The following is a 19,772-nucleotide window of genomic DNA, read 5'->3' on the forward strand; positions in this document are numbered from 1 at the left end:
CCAGAATCCGCTACAACCGCAAGTGGGTCGGGATTGCGTAACTGCACTGTCCACTCCCAAAGCAGGCTGTGGCCACAGGACCCAATCCGTGCTGCTAGGAGCTAAATTATCCTGGCTCCTTTTTGCTCAGGTCCAAAGGATCAGAGCGCAACATGGCTTCGGGCTATGTTGGGAGGTGTGCGGCATTTGAATGCCATGCTTCCAAAGTGTCCAGAAACTGCTTCATCTGTCCCATCTGTTCCGGACCATTATTGTACTTTTTAAATACCTCAAGAAAGAGAGGAGGGGCCAAGCCTGTTCTCCACTGCCCCAGAGGGTAAGACCAGGTCTAATGATTTTAAGTTACAGGAGAGCAGATTTAATTGAACATTAGAAGGAACCTCTTGACAGTAAGAGTGGTTCAACAGTGGAATCAATTGCCTAGAGAAGTGGTGGGTTCTCCTTCTCTGGACTTCAAAATAAGGCTAGATAGCTAGCTGCTGGGGATGTTCCAGCTCAGTGATTCCCAAACGTTGATCCTCCAGATGTTTTTGAACTTTAAATCCCAGATGCCCCAGCAAGGTTTCAGGGATTCTGGGAGCTGAAGTCCAAAACATCCGAGTGACCAAAGTTTGGAATCACTGCTCTAGCTGGTGAACCTGCACTGAACAGGGGACTGGACTCAGTGGCCCATGAGGCCCCTTCCAATTTTATGATTTTATAACACTTATATCTATACATTTTGAATTTACATTTTGAAGTTATTATTATTATATCATGAACACAATAAAGATAGAGAAAAAAGGACATTTACTTCATAAAGAGGTAGAATGGATGATCTTTGAGTACTGTAAGAGGTTGCAGTAACATCATGGCCTCTCATCACAGCATTCTAGAGGAAAAGGGAAAAATATAGTTCAGCAAGACACATGAACAACTTGATGCACAGATCTAATTACAACCAGTAGGAAACATGTATGGGAAACAATTAGAGGTAATAATATAATTGTGGATGACTTTGAAGGATATAAGCCATTCTCTCTCTCTCTCATGCCCACATACACACACAATATCTCTCTATTTCTCTCTCTCTCTCTTTTTGCTTTTCTTGAATTACTCAATGAGTAAATAACCTGGCATTTGAAGTGAACCAAACCCACACTTCTAATCATCATGCTTTGATTCATTCCCATTCTCTTCACTTCATGTGATAGCCAATACTACTAGCAGACCTGTATCTGCTATTTGTGCATGTTAAGAATGCAGACCTATTACAGACCAAAGTCTTCAGAGGTAGAAATCGCATGACCCTCCAGATACTATTGGGCTGCAACTCCCACCAGCTCTAGCCAGCATTACCTGAAGGATCATGGGAGTTACAGTCCAACAACATCTGGATGGCCAGTCTCTGCTGTCTCTCGTCAACTCTGGTATTGCTCAGACTTGATTTCAAGACCTGTTTTAGGAATGCAGACATCTGAAGACATCCATATGAATTTAGATTTTGATAGGTAGAAGGGGGATGATTAAAGCAACAATCCTTCAGAATTCCTTTGATGTGGAATAGGTATATGGAGAACACTATGATATGCATTTTCAAAGAGTGTATTTTCCAGAGAAAAAGAAGTATGAATTTAGATGCAAAAAAATACTCATAAAGAACAACCCAACCCATACAAAATACAATTTCTGACCACCCGTCCTTCAAAGGGAAGAGGGCAGCACACTCTATGTTATTTCCTCCATGAAGCAGGTTAGAGACTCTTCCTCTATATACACACACACACAAAAACACCCTTTGGCCTTTTCAGCATGGAAGTATGTGGCAAGTTTTGTATACCTCTAGGAGCATGACAAACTATAGACACCATGGGAAAAATTTAAAATTTCACAAACCAAATGAGCAATGAAGTGTCACATTCATGATCAGGTGGATTTCAGATTTTATGGTTCAGTTCCTGGGAAACAACTGCCAGTCTACTTAATAACAGTGAAGTTTCTATTTGCAAATGCATCTTCAGAAATGTGAACTTCCTTGCTTTTCCTTCCCTCCCCCTGCACAGAATACAAGAGTTTACTGCATCTGGCAAACGTAATGGAATATGACAGTAGTATGAAGTATAAAAGTACAAATCCTGGAGTGGGTTTTGAAGGGAGGATGTGGAAAGAAATCTTTGTAGAAAGAGTTACTTAATGAAAATTTAGAGCTATAGAACATTCCAAGCTGCTACATTAGCTCTTTTAACCACACAAAATGTGGCTAAAACCTTTAAGACTCTCGTTGCTTTCTTCTTTCTCTCTACGCCATCCCTTTTTTATGAATTCTTTCTAGAAATATGAATAGCATTAGAATCTTACATTGTTTCATCCCCTTCATTTCCATATGAATTTAATGTTTAGATGAACTTGGTTTCTGCACATATCATTCCCTGAAGACATACCTGAATTAGGCTGGCTCTCAAAACTGGCATCTGGGAAATGAACACATTTCAGATTTTGATCAAGAACACCAAATGAGAACTCTCTAAATAGTGTTTAACAACAGAAAGCCTTGTGGCATTTTAAAAGTAATTTTTTTATAGCACTACCTTCCACCGATTGATATCCACTACACCAGCGTATATATTATGATGGGTTTATGGGTCCTTAAGACAGCACAAGGTTCTCTGTTCCCATTTGATGCAAATTCTTATCTTATAGATTTTAATTTTTGTATTTCAATTCTGCCCATTTATGGCAACATGACCCAGTGGATGGAGCATCTCATTTTAATTTGAGAATTCAAATCCCAATTTACCAATGGACTCTTTGAATACTCATGGGCACATTTCCCTCCTTGCTTGTTGCCAGAATAGACGACACATTAAAGTATTTAATACTTTGTCTTCAGAATTATAAATCTAAATGAGCAAACAAATGGCAATTGTGTATGAAAACTTTTGTCTAGCATTCTTAAGCTACTCATATAAATATTCCCAACACACAGAGGGAGGGAGGGAGGGAGCAAGGCTACTGACACATTCTGCAACCAGATATATTGGATTAAAACTTGCATACTCCCCAGCCAGCATCAGTCATTATGTCTGGGTATGACAGAAGTACAGTGGTAGTCCCATAAAAATGAAGGAGGAGGAGGAGGAGGGCACTAAGTTGCAAAAAGCATGGCTACACTGGTGATCTCAGTTGCCTCTCACCTGTGAAAGGTTTTGCAAAGAGCTTCTGATATCATGCAAGACTCTCCTTAGTTGCATTTCAACAGTAGAGGGTGAGTTCATGGTAGAAAGCTGATAGGGGTGCCCAAAGTGTCTCAGTGAGTGAGGACAGCCAAAAGGGGAAGGCAGTCCACTGCAGGAGGAGCCAGGAGTGCTTGGGATGCTGTGCGTACTAAATGTCCTCATGTGGGCACATAAGGGCCTGTCCAGGCAATCAGAATGGAGTGAATGGAGAGAACAGGATGACTGAGTCATAGGTGTTGGGAGATGCAGAGGGCAACTCTGTATCCTGCTCCGGCAAGGCTCCTCCACCACCTTGTTTGCTGAAGGATGAGAAGGGTCTCTCCTATGAGAGGAAGGAGCAATGAAAAGTGTAGATGTACACCTGGGGGAACTGCTGTTGGCCTCGCTGATGGGTCTCTCTTCTTCCTTCTCCTTTGTCTCACTCTCTTCAGGTGTGTCATATTTGTAAGTAAAAGAAGGAGGGCCACACAGAGTTTGCCTTCCTGGAGCTAGCTGGACATTTACAGATGAAACGACTCTCACTGGATTTAAGAGCGTGGTTGGTAAGGACTGGGAGCGCCTCAGAGGATAACCCAGGTCAGCGATTCGGTGCCTTTGCTTCAGAAGAAGGTCTTTTGATTTCAAGAGACTGCGGCCAGCTCTGGAATCAGATGAAGCACTGATCCGCCTCTGAGCTCTCTGCAAAGCAATGCTAACCCGTTCTGCAGAGGAAGGAGATGAACTGCTGCTTTCTATAGATGACATTGATTTAAGAATGTGATGAGTTTTATATGGTGGGAATTCATGTTCGCTGTTTTTATCTGCATCACTGTCTTCGCTGCCTTCCTCCAAAACATCAGCTTCTGCCTCCCATGCAGAGGATTCTTCATTCCTTCGAACAAAGTCTTCACTGCCAAATTCTGCACTTCCCCCACTCTCAGTTGCACATTCTAGCATTTTCTGGCTTTGTCCAGCATTCACCTCAGAAACCATCTCCCTCTTTCGTTGCTCCACTTCTGAGAGGAGGAAGTTCTCCTCCTCAAGCTCATTAAAATAAAGCTCTTGTTCAGCGACTGGTGTCTTGAGTTCTTCACTGTAAGATGTAACAGTTGTCTCACTGTCACAGCTATCAGCACTGCTTCCCATGGCCTGTAAGGATTCGTGTCCCTGTGAAGAATAGATTGAAGATTGGAATAAAAATGAGAAAGGAGCCAAAACATTTGCACTTTTGCACAAATAAAAAAACTGTGAACAGGGCAGTAATTTATCTTGCATCTAAATGATACATGTATTTTATAAAATCATCTTCACCACTGAGTTTGGCTTCCTTTTCATTGTACAGACAAAGAGGCATGCAGGGAGATAGACTTCTTGCTCAAACTAGCAGGGTCACAACTACAGTTGCACAGGGAAGACCAAGACAAGCAGTACATTAAGAAATTAATGTCACAACAAAAGCTGTCTTGGCTCAAACCAACATAGCATGCTTTATGGCTTTCAGTGCATCTACTCAGAAATGCAGAATGTGACCCACATCTGCCCACAACAAAATGATGGTGTTGTTCCCAACCAACACTTACAAACTGCATCAGTAGGAGCCAAATATGCCGCAGCATAGGAGAAGATCTGTTTATCTTTGGGATCATATATGACAAGGCAGATGAACACTAAGATATATTGTATAAGTAGGCCAATAGCTAAATGGATATATCTGTATACTTTGGGTCTTTCTGATTCTATTTCTTGGTGTAGGCAGCTCTGTGCTATGTCTGCCCTAAAGTAGTACACCAGCCCAAATATTATACATTCTTAACCCCTTGGTAGAGAGCAGGCATTCACAACTTTTTGCCAACTGAAATTTGGGTAGCAGGTTCTACCTGAAAGCAACATTACTTAATAATGCACTTTTGTTATATGGTGTTGTGAGAACTGCACTGTTATGCCACTGGCACAGATTTTATAATTTCATTGATTTTAAAATTGTAAGATGTTTTTAACATGGCTTATAAAATGTATTACATGAATAAAAGCAAGATTTTTCATGAATGCCAGTGGAACTGAAAGAAATATCACCACCAGTAAAAACAGAGTATGTCTGATTATGTTATTTGGATAGAGACAGACACAACAGCTAATGAAACAGAACTTATCTTTTAGATTTCTTGCTTATAATTATCTCACTGGAAAAGGAAATAGAAGCACCAAAGGCTATCTGACTATTAGCAAGTCTGAAACAAGGTCCTACCCTAAAAGATCAGAACTTTTAATTTTAAAAGGAACTTGCTAATCATCTCCTACTTAGTGAATGGAAAAAGCTCCTATCTTCTCACATTTATTGCAAAACATGATAGTTTTATGTTTTTGCAAATGTTTTTCATTGCTTTATTCTTTTAATAGTTGAATTTCTTTTAAACTTTTGTAAATTGTTAATTTTCATCTGTGTTTGTTTTTATCTGTTGTAAGCCTCCTTGAGTCCAAACTGGGAACAGGGAGGAGATGTAAGTGGAGGACAGAGAGGGAAATATCCCAGTCACGTGAGAAACCTACCTGCGGCTGATTTAGCAAGAAGCAGTCTGTAGAAGAATCTTCTGCAAAACCACTGCTGTCAGAATGCTGACTTGCTGAACGTAAAAGCTGGTCTAGAGAGGGTTCAAAAACAGAAAGGGTAGAAATAAATAATTTCTCAGACTGCTCTTTCAAACCAAACCATAATGTCAATCTGGATTTATTCACTGAGAGGATAAATGTGTTTATTTACTGAACTAAGATACCCAGCCTGTCTCATCCCCAAAATCTGATGTTTGAAATCACTGCCCTTCTCCCAAATCACATGGAAAGCAGCACAGCTGTGGAAAGCAAGGATTTTCATGATTTGTATCAAATCAGGAAATGTAGCATCAGAACAGGGGATTCTAAAACATATCATACTTGTGAAATTTCTACTGGTAGTGAGACAGCAGCCATTGTTCACATTTTTCTGTCCTGGTTTGTGAAACAGACAAACACAGTTAATATGAATTCCAGGGCAGCATTATACATTTTAGGCTGGAAGCACTAATTATCAGGTTTCTTCCAGTCCCCATTTTGATTTACAGTTACAGACTAAAGTCAGGAAAAGCAGCAAGTCCCCAATTATATCCTGTAGAGGCACTATCCATGCATTCTGAAATGCATGTGATCTAGAGACTTAGACACTTCACAAGTTATATGTTTTGTCTTTGCACTACTCTACAGTATTTGTTATGAAGTCAAAGCCCACAAAGCACATCTATGGCATGTCAGCAACTCAGCTTTCGGGTTTTGATGCCCAGTCAGGGATGCAAAAATGGGGATTACCAAGGACTCAGAAAACCCTAGTCCATGTCTGGAGGTAGATTTCAGCATGAAGAATGCTGTGGTTTGGGGGGCAGGGAACATTAGATCTTACAACATTCTGTAAGGGTTAACCTACATAAAATAAGCCAGAAATAAACAGGCATTTTACAACATATGAGTCATATTACAAGGGAATTTAAAAAACATACCGTATATACTCATGTATCAGTTGACCTCATGTATAAGTCGAGGGCAGTTTTGGGGGCCAAAATAATGGATTTTGATATGACCCATGGATAAGTCGAGGGTCAAACACTGGAGCATGTTACAAAAGATCTAAAGGGGGAAACAAAGCACCACTTTCCTCCCTATATCTCCCTCTCTGGACCTCTCCCAAGGGTCCCAGTCTTGACATGGAAAAGGGGCAACAAACCTTGGCATGTGCACACACACACACACACACACTTCCCCTTACCAAAAGCATCTCCAAGGCTCATGGCTTGCAAATGGGAGGACAGACGCCACTCTCTCTCTGCTCTTCACCCCCAGGACTCCCAAGGCTCATGGCTTGCAAAAGGACAGACCCCACTCTCTCTTTCTTCTCTTCACCCCAAGATTCCCAAGGTTCATGGATTGCAAAACAGGATACAGATCTTTCTCTCTCTCTCTGCCCTTCACCTCCAGGATTTCCAGGCTCATGGCTTGCAAAACGGGGTACAAGCCTGGGCCTACTCTCTGTGTGTTTGTGTATCTTGCCTCCGCAGGTGCCTGTTAGCTCTGGCTGCACGGGAAGGCTGAGGGATAACAGACACACACACAGGGAGAGATGGGGAATGCGCCGGGGATTCAAACAGGGAGCTGTTACGAGGCTACAGAGATAGGTGGGCACTTTTTCAGGTAATTTATAAGCATTAACTCATTGCCCCATATATAAGTCTACCCATGATTTTGGAGTCCATTTTGGGGTATAAATTTCTTGACTTATAGTCGAGTATATAGGGTAATTAAATCTGGAACTGAGAGGTCCATTTTAAATTTGTTACATTTGAATGTGTCACACATGAGTTACAAATAATTTGATGCTTCATACAAACACTTGTTGAGTAGCAGTTTCTTTTCAGGGGAAGGTTTCCAACTTTATATTCTTTCCAGCTGGATATATACATGCAGTTGTTAAAAAACAAGTTACTATAATTTTGGTGTTAAAATGAGTAATACACAGTAAATCGATATCTTGTTTTTGGATTAACTTCAGCTGATGTGTTAAAAAGTGCCACCTTTTGCAACTCTTTATCAGACAGAAAGGGGAGGCAATGAATTCTCATACTGCATATAAGGTATTTATGCAGTCTATTATGAATGGATGGGATGACAGATTATGTGGGATGGTAGCAACATCAGCGCCACAGATAAGATATCACAATTCTAACATCCAGAGTTGCACTTGGTCTGTGACTGTTCTTCAACACTCAAAGATCAGAGTATGAGATACAAGAACTTAACATTTTGTCCTAAACAGCCCACTAACTGCATGGTACAAGAGACTAAATCCAGCAATTCTTCTACAAACACCAATGTGCTCTGAGTTGTTCTACTCAGAATAACTCCACAACAAAAGTGTGTGTGGGGGGGGGGAGTATTTTTCTCCTGTTTTCCTCTCCCACTGAAGCTTCCAGAGCCACTTCCTCCTCCATTCTTGGGGATACTCTAGTCCTTGAGTACTGTATAGGTTTTCAGGGGTATATGGGGTTGAAAGGGAGAGAAAATGTATAGGAAATCACCTGTTCCTCTTTTCCACCAAAGGACATGTTCTGCTTTTCATAGACAGAAGAAATCCTTCCGTCCATAGGAAGCAAGTTCTGGATCCAACTCAAAGAATGTAAATTCTTATATGTTATTTATTATATTGTGTTAAGTATTCTGTTTTGCAATATACACCTAACATGAAATCATATTCTGATGCCACATCATGACATGGAGGTTACCCTGGGCTCACAAAGGATATGCTAGAACAGGAGACTCTCTGGCACAATTTCTACCAGATTGGTAAGCCTTCTTGGAGGATGGTCGTATGTCTGCTATCTACAGACTAGTTCAACTGGTACCTAGCTAAGTACTAGATAAGTACTGCTAGAAGGCTGGCTGCTGGATGGGCCACAGCAACTAAAAACAGTGCTGCTACTACAACAACAGTGCTGGAACATTTACAGCAAGCATTGGTGGAAGGGCTACTCCCACTGATGAAATCACAAATTTTCAACAGATTCAAAATAATAATAATAGATCTTATTTCTAGCCCGCCCAATCACGAAGAATCCGGGCGGGTTACAACAATAAAATACAACAAATTCATGGTGGGCACATTTACTCTGCCTTTTCTTTTGATTGTATGCACCAATAATTGAACCTGGCATTTTGTGCCCTTTGTTTTAATCAGGGACCTGTGCTTTCCTCTCTTTTTAGGCGAATGAATGCAAAGTAGTTAAGACTGATTTAGTAAAAATGAGGCTCACCTTTGTGACCAATCAAACAGAAGGCATTAAATATTATAATGTCTAAATAGTAGTGTTCTAATGTAAATACCGATGGTGATTCTCTGAAGATGCCAGCTACAGATGCTGGTGAAACGTCAGGAATAAACTCTTCTAGAACATGCTCACAAAGCCTGAAAAACCCACAAAAAACTATGGATGCCAACTGTGAAAGCCTTCAACTTCATACTGATGGGGCTGTTTGCCTGCTCTTTTCCCAAAGATCAAGGGCAAACTATGTAAAGAAACAAAACAGAAAAGTGACAAGGAAAGGGCAAAAACAGGCTTCTTATTGGGCACTCTGAAGACATACAGATCTGAAAGCACAGAACTAAAATCCGATGAGTTCATGTCAGCAAGTTTCCCCTTTAAACTAATTCTTATCATATATTCTTATCCAATAAACAAACTGGATTAACTCACTACCTTAGTTTAACATTCTGCTGATTCAGATCTACCCTAGAAACCAGAAAAACAGGAGGCAATCAATAGAACAGTCTCACTCAAGTTTTTCCACGTTACTCTAAAGCTGGGGAGGGCAGAAGGTGAGGAGGTGTCTTATTTGCTATTTATTTTACTTCCTGCTCTTGTTATTCTGAGAGTAATAATAAGCTTAGAAAGCATTTCTCTAGTTTTCTTCCTCTGATCAATCAAAGGGAATTCTATAAAGTTCCCTGCATTATCACATTATCTCTAGTTCTTCATACTGTCTAAAAATCCAATGGCAAGTAGCATCTGCCAGCAAACAGGGTCAAAGCTTGCCATCATGACTAAAGTCAGACTGATACCAATGAATAAAAGCAATGACAGTTCACTGTGTGATGTTTTGTGGTGCCTTGTGCCCTCCAAAACTTTTGGAGATCTAGGACAATGCAGAGAAGAGGTCTGGGGGAGCATGGTTTTATCACTACAAATTTAGTATCCAAAAAATACTTAAGTGTAAAGTTTACCAGAACGTTTCTTGCCTGACCAGGCTTAGCTAATGCAGAGAGCCTGAGCCCTAAATAAACATGGGTCAAAATGAGTGCAGATTATGGTATGGCAGAAGAACTAGGAAACACGGACAGACTTTTTACATTGTCCAACTCCATCTGCTGATCATAAGTCTGTGTTCCGATTATGTCTGCAGCACTTATTCTTAACACTAGAGGTTATCTGTTATCACGAACTAGCCTGAAAATCGAAAATGGCATGCTAGGTGACATGCTGTGAACCATTTTATGTAAACATACAACAAAGGGCAAAAAGTGAAGACTGAGGTTTGAGAATAAGCACCACACATTAGTTTTGCATTCAGCAGGGGCAGTGGACAAAGTGTCAGAGTGGGATTGTGGTGATCCAGCTGCCATGCCCTGCTAAACTATGAAGCTCATTGGATATTTCAAGGTAACATGGTTTTGAAAGGATATAATATGAGGAGGGAAACCCACATTTCCACTGAGATGTGACCCTTTCAAAGGAAAATGATATGGAAAATAATATAATAAATATAATAAAGGCCATGACCTCTGACTTTGTCTTAGCGTAAATGAAGGTTTGACTCCTATCTACATGTGAAGTTTTAGACTCAAATTTCCATGGCAGATATAAAACATTCCTAATTTTAATTCATGGCATCTGTAGTTTAAAGGTTTGAAGGAAGCAAGAAAGAACAGGGAAAATGAGAGCCAACAATACTAAAGGCCTCCTGATCAAATGGGAGGATTCAGTATAAGGTGGATTTATATAGCCATATCTGACCTTTGAGCTTTCAAGGCAGTTAGGTGGTAATCTTTATTCTTAACTTGTTGGAGACTGAGGGGCAAAACAGACAGCCCCTTTATGTCACTGTTCAGTTGGCTTCAGAGTGAGGCATTTCGACTCTGAAGCTGCCTGGAACACCACCCACAAATGAGCTGTATTTTGGGTGCTTTAGTTGTGCAATGTTTACACACCACATGCCACCAGAGCGCCTGAAAGCCAGCTTCTATCTGCTATTTGCCGCTTTCTTTTGGGTTGGCAAAAAGTTGGAGTGGGACCACAGCATGTGGTTGCCACGGCCACAATCTGGCTTTCTCGTGGTGTGTGGTCTGTGTCACCCTTTATTCTGTAATAAGAGTTACAATTATAACAAGAGTCAGTAGGGACAGGCCTTGTAGCCCGCATATAATCCACCCATTAAGCCATTCATGAATTACAGAGGAGGAAAAGCAGTGTTACTTTCATGAAACAAACTTCTCCCAAGCAGCTAGCATTGTACATATTAGATACCACTGCTAACAGTTAATTTTACAACACACAGCAAGTGAATCTTTTTGGTGGAGAGCTATCACTTCACAAAAAAACAACAAAGCAAAACACTGGTCCATTTGGGTTACATACTAAGAAATGTTAGTACTGAAAATACCACATGAACCTGTTCTCTGGAAATTAAAATGGAACATCTGCACAGAAGGATCCCTCCCCCTTCAAAAACAGTATTTTTTTAAAAAAGAAATCTGAGATATTAAAAAAACCCCTCAGTATATCTTGACAAAACTTATATTAAGCTGATGGCAGAATCACAATTTGTAAAGAACACAATATAATTTTACAAGTTTGCATTAATGTGTGGAACAAGAGTTGTAAAATTCAGTGTATCTAATGTTAAAATGTCAAGAATGTTTTTATAGTCTCACTTTTTTATCTGTCTCCCCCCCCCCCTTTTTTTTTCTTTCTTTACAAAACGGTGAAACCAATCAGACAGTGTACATTTTACAGCAAGCCTATTAAAAATGTCCCTAAGTCTAAAATAAGTTACAGAAAGAAAATGTCAGTCCCATCTTTGGAATCATAATGCCATCAAAAATATATTGCACATTTGTAACATTCTGTGCTGAGGAGTGTAACTCTAGCACTGAGAGCAAAAGAGCGTTACAGACAAGAGTCATAAACTAGGGAAACGTGGCATTTGAACCATGGTTGCACAATAGCAGACCTTCAAAACAGGCAGTGGAAAACAGGTTGACAAACAAGGGTAAACATTCTGCATCGCAGGGCCAGAGCATTTACATGGGCCTGAACCAAGGCTGGGGGATAAGGCTGTCCTATTTACAGCTGCAGAATAGCCCACTTACTGTGGCCCAACAGTATCCCACATTCCCCCTTTCCCTGAACAAGAAAGAATTTTCTGGAGAACAATGAAGATTCTGAGATTCTTTCATGGCTGCCAGCTATAGTTCACAAGGCAACAGGGATTCCGTGATTGTCCTTATCCCTCTATCCTGGAGAAATGTGTGCATGGATTGGCAGAGAAAGGAGGAACTGGATGCGTAGATGCTGCACAGGTTCTCCCTGTGTCCAGCAACAGATAGTGTTAGTTTGTCAGAATAATCTGTAAGAGTAATAGCCATTACCTGCAAATAATTACTTTTTGCTCAAAATACAGTGTGGTGGATATGTCATTCTTTTTGTGAAGATTGAAGCAGTGCTCCTTTCTAGCTCCCCGAGTAACATATTTTATGTCTTACATGCTCTGGGGAAACAGGGGGAAATCAACACAGAGGTAGCACAGAGAACAGGCTTTTCTCTCAGTTGTTATATGGGTTAACATGGGTCCAGCACCACAAAACAGCACAGGATCGCTTTGCTTCTTTTTTCACCAAGTGTGCACACACAAATTCTCCCTCACTGACCTGTTACCCACTACTTTCCTCTGCACAAACAGGTTAAAGGAAGTTCCTCTGACATGACCAAACACAGGCAGTACAGGATTGGTTCACACTTGATGAGGATGCATTTGTGTAATGGTGAGGAGAGAAGCAACAGCAGCTGTACACTACGAATACAGGACTATGCTGTTTCTCTCTTTATTAGGCATACAGGAAGCTGCCATTATAAGGAGTCACGATCCTTGGACTGTATAGCCCAGTACTGTCCTCTCTGACTAGCAGCCACTCTCTGGGTTTTCAAGGAGGAAACTGATTGAATTACTCTCTGGAATAAGCAAAGTAAATGATATATTCCTAGCTGTGTCAGGAGATCCCTGGTGACCTCCCATCAAAGTGCTAGCTGGGCCAAATCCTGCTCAGCTTCCAAAATCAGCACCAGATTATGTGTGTTCACGGTGGCATGGTGGGTGGTTACCATCATACATATGAAGCTGTATCTTCCTCTGATGTCACCAAACCAGCATTTTCTGTGCTCAGTTTCATAAGATAATGTTTTTCCTATGTATCACAACTCAGCAAGAGCAAGTGATTATTTGTATTGCATCAGAGGACACAGATATATTCACACTGAGAAGAGAGTCCTGTGCTGTTTTGTAGGACAGGACCCCCCATTAACCTGTGGAAGAATAAACAGTAGAAAGAAGCCTGCCCCTCATAAATCAAAAATACAGCATTGACCTCCCTCCACCCCCTCTGGAATAAGCATTACAAATGAGTAACAGAGTGCACTATTTTCTCAAGCCCTGCAAACAAGGAACAGAAATGGGAGTGTCAGTCTGGAAAGTAATGGTAATTGAATATATTAACTCCAGCAAGCGGCAATCACTCTGAAGTGGGATGTACGCAACATGGGCTATGCCCCTGAAGAGGAATGTTTAGGCTATCCCCTGAAAGCATGGTTTGAAAGTAAGCCATTTATTCTGCTACATAATCAGTTCTGGTATAATCCCATTTGAAGACTTGTAGATCGCTCCTAGAGCAGACTTAGTTTGGAGTAAGTCCCACTGAACACAGAAAAACCTAAGGACTACACTCTAAGGCTTGCTGTGTGGCCAAATGCAAAAGACACAGTCAGCACTTTGAAGTACAGCAAAATTATGCACACAGCACCCAAATTCAGGCCAAAGGAATGTGTAATGTGTAATTTTAAGGTTTAAAATGATCGGTTTAAATGACAGGACTCTTTTACAATAAAAAAGAAGCACAAGTGTTTCAGTTTCCCCAAACTGCCACTTGACAGACCTACAGAGAAGTCAAGCCATTAATTGAGGTTACAAGTCTGATTCATTCTGTTGTCATTTAAGATGCAAGTTCACAAGAATATACTGTGACATGAACCCCAAATGAGAAGCAAATCAGGATCTTTTGGCTGGGCTGCTGCACAAAAAAGCTTCAAGTATATCAATGGGCACTCGCAGAAAGAGATGACACTGTGCCAAAAGCCTTTCAAAGGAGCTGGGAGAAAAAAGGGTTGGGGGAAAAGGGTTCCACTTACCTTTCTTAGTTTTGGTTAAAGCCAGCTGGCCTGTATTAGGGGTATGTGGAATCTCTCCCTCTGTGCTTTGGATCTGCAATAGACAAAAAATCAAATCAATTGCAAGGTTAGCTTAACAGAATATATGCCTGCTTCTCAGTGAAACTGTATACCCTGCATAACTGGTTATTTAGCTGATTAACAATTCTAATGCAATCAAATTTGGCAAGCTGAAGTAATTGCCGCACACTGTACATCCCTTTCAGATTCCCTGGACCAGCAAATAAATCCTTAAGAGAGAACATTCAGGACAGTTTGTAAAGACCATGATGCCATACAATTATTTCAGAGGTAGTAAGGTTTTTTTAAACAATGAGATTACACAGTGATTTTTTTTAAAAAAATGCTCATTCTGTTAGAAGCCTTCTCTTAATATTTAAGCATCATCATCATCATCATCATCATCATCATCAGACTATTGTTACAGATTTATTAGCCCAATACCAAACTGAAAAAGTGAGCATTAAACCAGAGTAATTAAGAAGACCAATTAAAAAAATCACAAAAGAAATAATGTGCATGTTTCACAGATCTCCTCCATATTAAAACAAGGAAAAGAGCAGGAAGGTGGCTGGTGTGTGTGTGTGTTGCAATACATGGAACTGTAGGAGTTCCCTATCCATATATTCTACTCTTCTGTGCCCTGGACTTCTGGCATATAATTGTGTTTCTCATAGTCCCATTGTTTTATAAAACAACTAAACGGAACACAGAGAAGAATTCTGCGAATCTCTCAAGCCATCACACAACTTTATATGATTTTTAGCTGGGGCCTTCTGGGTGACCTTGAGCAAATCACTCTCTCTCAGCCACAGAGGATGACACTTGCAAAACGCCTCTGAACAAATCTTGCCAAGAAAACCCTGTGATAGGTTACACTTTACAGGTTGCCATTCATTCAGAAATGACTTTAAGGTACACAACAACAATGAAATATTATCCCATCTCAATTCTTCCTGTACAATTTCACATATTGAGAACAGCAAATATTCATATCTGACAGGGTTCTTTTGCAGTGACTACAAGATACCACAAACAGTTTGCATGATACTTGACATCATGTCAAACAATGCAATTTCAGTGGACAGAACTTAAGGGTTCATCATTTACATGGCTCTCTCTGCAGCAATGTAGGCTGGTCAGTTGACCAGGTATGGAAGAGATTGTAGTACAAAGTGGCTCTTTTGTCTGAACTGTAGGAAAACTACTCTAAAGTGATTACTAAAGAAGCAGTTCTTGGGTAAGTAATCTCCAAAGAAAAACTAAGCAGGAGGACTTTTGTTTGGGGGGGAGGGGAAATCATCAGCCAGCCGCTTCCTAACCAACAAGGGAACAGATCCCCATCATTTCCAGCTGCTGCTGCCTAATAAGCAGGGACTGGGCAAATTTCTCAATCCCTACGTAGCCCCTAAACTAGGGGTAATGATGTTGAATACGTAACAGGCAGAAGGTAACTCATTTGTTACTGTCATAGAGGATCCCAGTCAATAACACTAATCTTCTTAAACAGATTTGTAGGTAACAATACTGTTAATTCCCCTGATCCCTAGACACCTTTTGGTACCCTTGACTGTCCTATTTTTCTGGAAAAGTTATCAGATTGATCTCTTCTTGCATACCTTGAGGGAGCAACTTAAGTAGGCCTGGGGACCATTTTTATGGATGGCCTGAGGTTGGCTGCATGCTCACATGGGGTATGACCTCAAGGTTGAAGTTTAGTAGAAGTTTTGAACAGGTAACACTGGCATAAATAGACACATATCTAAAAAAATGGATAATATATTTTAATATAATTTGTAAAACATGTACGAGCTGTTCAACAGTGAAATATGCTGCCTTGGAGTGTGATCAAGTCTCCTTCTCTGGAGGTTTTTCAACAGGTTGGATGGCCATCTGTCAGGAGTGCTTTGATTGTGTCTTCCTGCATGGCAGGGAGTTGGGCTTGATGGCCCTTGTGGTCTCTTCCAGTTCTATGATTCAATTTTACCATAATAAAAAGGTAGTGCTATGAAAAATCCACCAAACCCTCTGAATTAATTGCTACATTGAAAAGATTAAATTGTAATTAGATATTATTGTATTAAATTACAGTTCATTTTGGATTAAAATTATTCTTTCCAGAATGATTTAAATTCATTATAGAGTGACTTTATTTCATTGTTAAACCATTATAAATTTCAAACAAGCTTGAGAACCATGAACTTTAACTTTCTGCAGTACAGACAGTAGCAACAGCAGCATACATATCAGTTTTAAGGCTTACTACTTTACTACTTCAAAGCCTTGAAATGCTTGCAAAGCCATGGTTTCTGCTAGACTGATCATTAACAAGGTAATTAATTTACAGGGTTGGAAAATATATTTAAAAATAAATTTAAAAAAACCAGGGGAGTTGTTTGCTCATTTGTTTTAAACCATGTTTGGATTTTTTTTTTGTTTAACCCCCCCCCCTTCTTTTTTTTGCATTAATGCGCAAATATATCCTATCCACACTAAATGTTCAAATAACCCTCCCAAAATAAATAAATAAATAAATAAATAAATAAATAAATAAATAAGGGAGTTAACGGTACCAAAAAGTAACTAGGCATCTCAAGAAATTAACAATATCACTGCCTACAAATCTGTTAAAGACAATTAATGGCACTTTACAGACTGCCTAAAAGGTGCCAGTGTTTTCTGCGCCAGGGAACCATAGTGGACAAACCGCACGGTTCCCCAGCGCAGCAAAAAGAACCCGGAAAAAGCGGGTTCTTTTTGCGGCACGGAAATGATGCTACGTCAAAATCGTGGCACCCATGTGTATAGGGCACCACCATTTTGTACATGCTCGGCACGTACTAGGGTTAGGGGCATCCAGAAAGGATGCCCCTTCCTAACACTAGTACGTGCCGAGCACGTACTGTTTGGTGGTGTGGAACCCGCCAATCTTATTGACTGGAATCCTCTATGACAGTTACATATGTGTACATTTATGACTGTTATGTATTCAACATCCCTATGTAGTGCCTAGGTCCAAAACATACTGCAGAAATAATCCAGTTTGAGACCACTTTAACTTCCCTGGCTCAATGCTAGGGAATTCTAGGAACTGCAGCTTTGTGAGACATTTAGCCTTCTCTGTCAGATTGCTCTGGTGCCACAATAAACTATGTTTGGGCCAGTTAATGCAGTCTCAATCTGAATTATTTCTGCAGTCTGTTTTGGACCTTAGTTTAGGAGTTATATAGGGAACAAGAAAGATCTCCAACCTCTAGTTATCAGGAAGCAGCTGGCTGATGGTTTTCCTCCTCATGAGAGCAATCTCCGGTATAAGGAGGAATTGCAACATGGGTTCTGCTTCAGCTTGTTGCACCAGAAATTGCTGATGGAAGGGGTGGAAACGGCAGTCAGTTACTTCCCAGGAGACAGGGGATGGACCCCATCAATCACAGTGCCTTCCTGCTAAGTGGGGATTGGGAGTGTTGGGCCAGGATTCACTGCACTGCAATGATGACGACACATACATATCTCCCATATAGGATGATGTCCTTTATTTACAATCATTAGCATTTAGTGACATTTGCTCCAGGTCAAACTAGTTTCTCCTCAAGGTCATCTTCCCTATGTTTTTCCAGGAGAAAACTACAGCCACCTATGAATAGATCATCCTATTTCTGGAAATTTCCCCATAGCTATCTGGACATAGCATGGTAAAATGGTGGAAGTTGCAATACCTCAACCAAGTTTTAAATTTTGTCTTCAGGTTAATTCATTATGTCAACACTATGAGGCAAATTAAGCCTCAAAGCTAATACATCTACTGCTGCAAACGTTTGTTATGTTGCAGTTATTTGCTGTCAAATTGACTTCAACTAAGGCTGATTTCATGAATCAGAGACTTCTAAGATCCTCAGACATCAATTGCCCTGCTCACATCTTGCAAACTCAAAGTCATGGCTTCCTTAAGTCTATCCACCTATAATGCAGTCTCCCTCTTTGCCTACTGCATTCCCTTTTGCCAAGCATTATCAAATTTTCCCATGTTAATAATAATAATAATTAATAATTTGTTTTATTTATATACCGCTATTCCAAAGATCATAGCGGTGAACAGCAAGTAAGCTAATTAGCAAGTAAGCTAATTTGCCCCCAACAGTCTGGGTACTCATTTTAGCGACCTCGGAAGGATGCAAGCCTGAGTCGAGCTTGGGCCCTTTTGCTGGTCTTGAACTCGCAACCTTGTGGTTTCAAGTGAATGGCTGCAGTACAGGCATTTACCCACTGCACCACCAGTGGGTAAATGCCTGTACTCCTCCTCCCAAAACAAATAAGACAATAATCTTCCCCTGCAAAAACAAAACAGAAACACTTCTTCTATGATAATGCAAGAAGTGTAATTGCAACAGAGAAGCACTCAACTTATGCATTGCATATCATTGTCACCAATAGCACTGAGTTGACAGGATAAAGAGTTGTTGTTTTTTAAAGTAACTAAAAATTATTTAATTGGTCTTTAGATAGATTTCCCCACGACCTCAGCTTCTAATATGATGTGATATATCTGGTTGCTCAAAACCCCTTTGAAATCTAATGAGAGAGAGAGGGTTATAAAAAGCTGCTTCTTAATTACAGAGAAAGTTATTCCCAAATTGTAGACAACCCATAAAGACAAAACTCTCCAGAGTATTATTTCATCCACAGGTAGCAATTACGGGAGAGGAAAAAGGAAACTTAAACATTAAACATATTTAATTATGTGGATGGTAGGACATTTCAGATTTCCAAATGTGGTTTTACACATGTTTGTGTGAGTAAGCCTAGTTCCAGTGACAATTAATGTGGCAGAGGAATTTGGACTTTCCTGTTCCATCTCTTGCTGCTGTTGTTGTTTTTGCTGCTGTTGCTGCTATATGCCTTCAAGTCGTTTCTGACTTTTTCAAACGGTGAAGATTTGTTCTGGCGAGAGGGGGGGGTTGCCACTACATTCCTCAATGGTTGAGAGCATGTGACTTGCCCAATGGGAGATTTGAACCCTGGTCTTGCAATATCCTAATGCAATGCTCAAACCACTACATCATACTGACTCTCCCAGATCCCCCACCAGACCAATAATTTCACAGCATTAATCACTAATAGTTACAAGTAGGAATATTTTGAATATTTCACCTTCAAAGATCTCCATAACAGTTTAGAGAAAATCATTTTTTTTTTTTTAATGTATAGCACCTAAGCAAAATACCAATGGTTTCTGGGCAGCCCTCTTGCTGCCTCTTAAAGAAGACAACATATATCTAAGACTGAGCATTTCAACCATGATCAGGCACATGGCAATTTTCATTTTTTTATTTTTTAAATAAAGGCAATGTTCATGTTGAATTGGGTCTGTGAAAAAGCATGACTATAGCAACTCTTAAATCAGGCAATCACTCTTCAATAGACAACTTTTCAAACCACTGCTCTTGTTTTTTTCTATCTACAAACTGAAAGTTTAGTTATACAGGCTTAGTCTCCTTTATCGCCGCTTTGA

At 40.2% G+C, this 19,772-nt stretch overlaps 1 protein-coding gene across 3 annotated transcripts in view; it reads right to left on the reverse strand.

Annotated features, from left to right (window-relative positions):
* Positions 1–19,772, reverse strand: part of ITPRID2 (ITPR interacting domain containing 2) — an 85,491-nt gene that overhangs the window by 13,952 nt on the left and 51,767 nt on the right. For all 3 annotated transcript variants that reach the window (XM_089519627.1, XM_089519628.1, XM_089519625.1), the window contains exons 10-13: positions 14,225–14,297; positions 5,742–5,833; positions 3,174–4,361; positions 794–871 (exon numbers count right to left, since the gene is read on the reverse strand). In XM_089519627.1, coding sequence (XP_089375753.1) covers positions 794–871; positions 3,174–4,361; positions 5,742–5,833; positions 14,225–14,297 — 1,431 coding nt within the window. The remainder of the gene's footprint in view (positions 1–793; positions 872–3,173; positions 4,362–5,741; positions 5,834–14,224; positions 14,298–19,772) is intronic.

Source organism: Sceloporus occidentalis, unplaced genomic scaffold (genome assembly GCF_023333645.1).
Source record: "Sceloporus occidentalis isolate IW3139 unplaced genomic scaffold, rSceOcc1.0.p SCAF_4, whole genome shotgun sequence".
Classification (NCBI taxonomy): domain Eukaryota; kingdom Metazoa; phylum Chordata; class Lepidosauria; order Squamata; family Phrynosomatidae; genus Sceloporus; species Sceloporus occidentalis.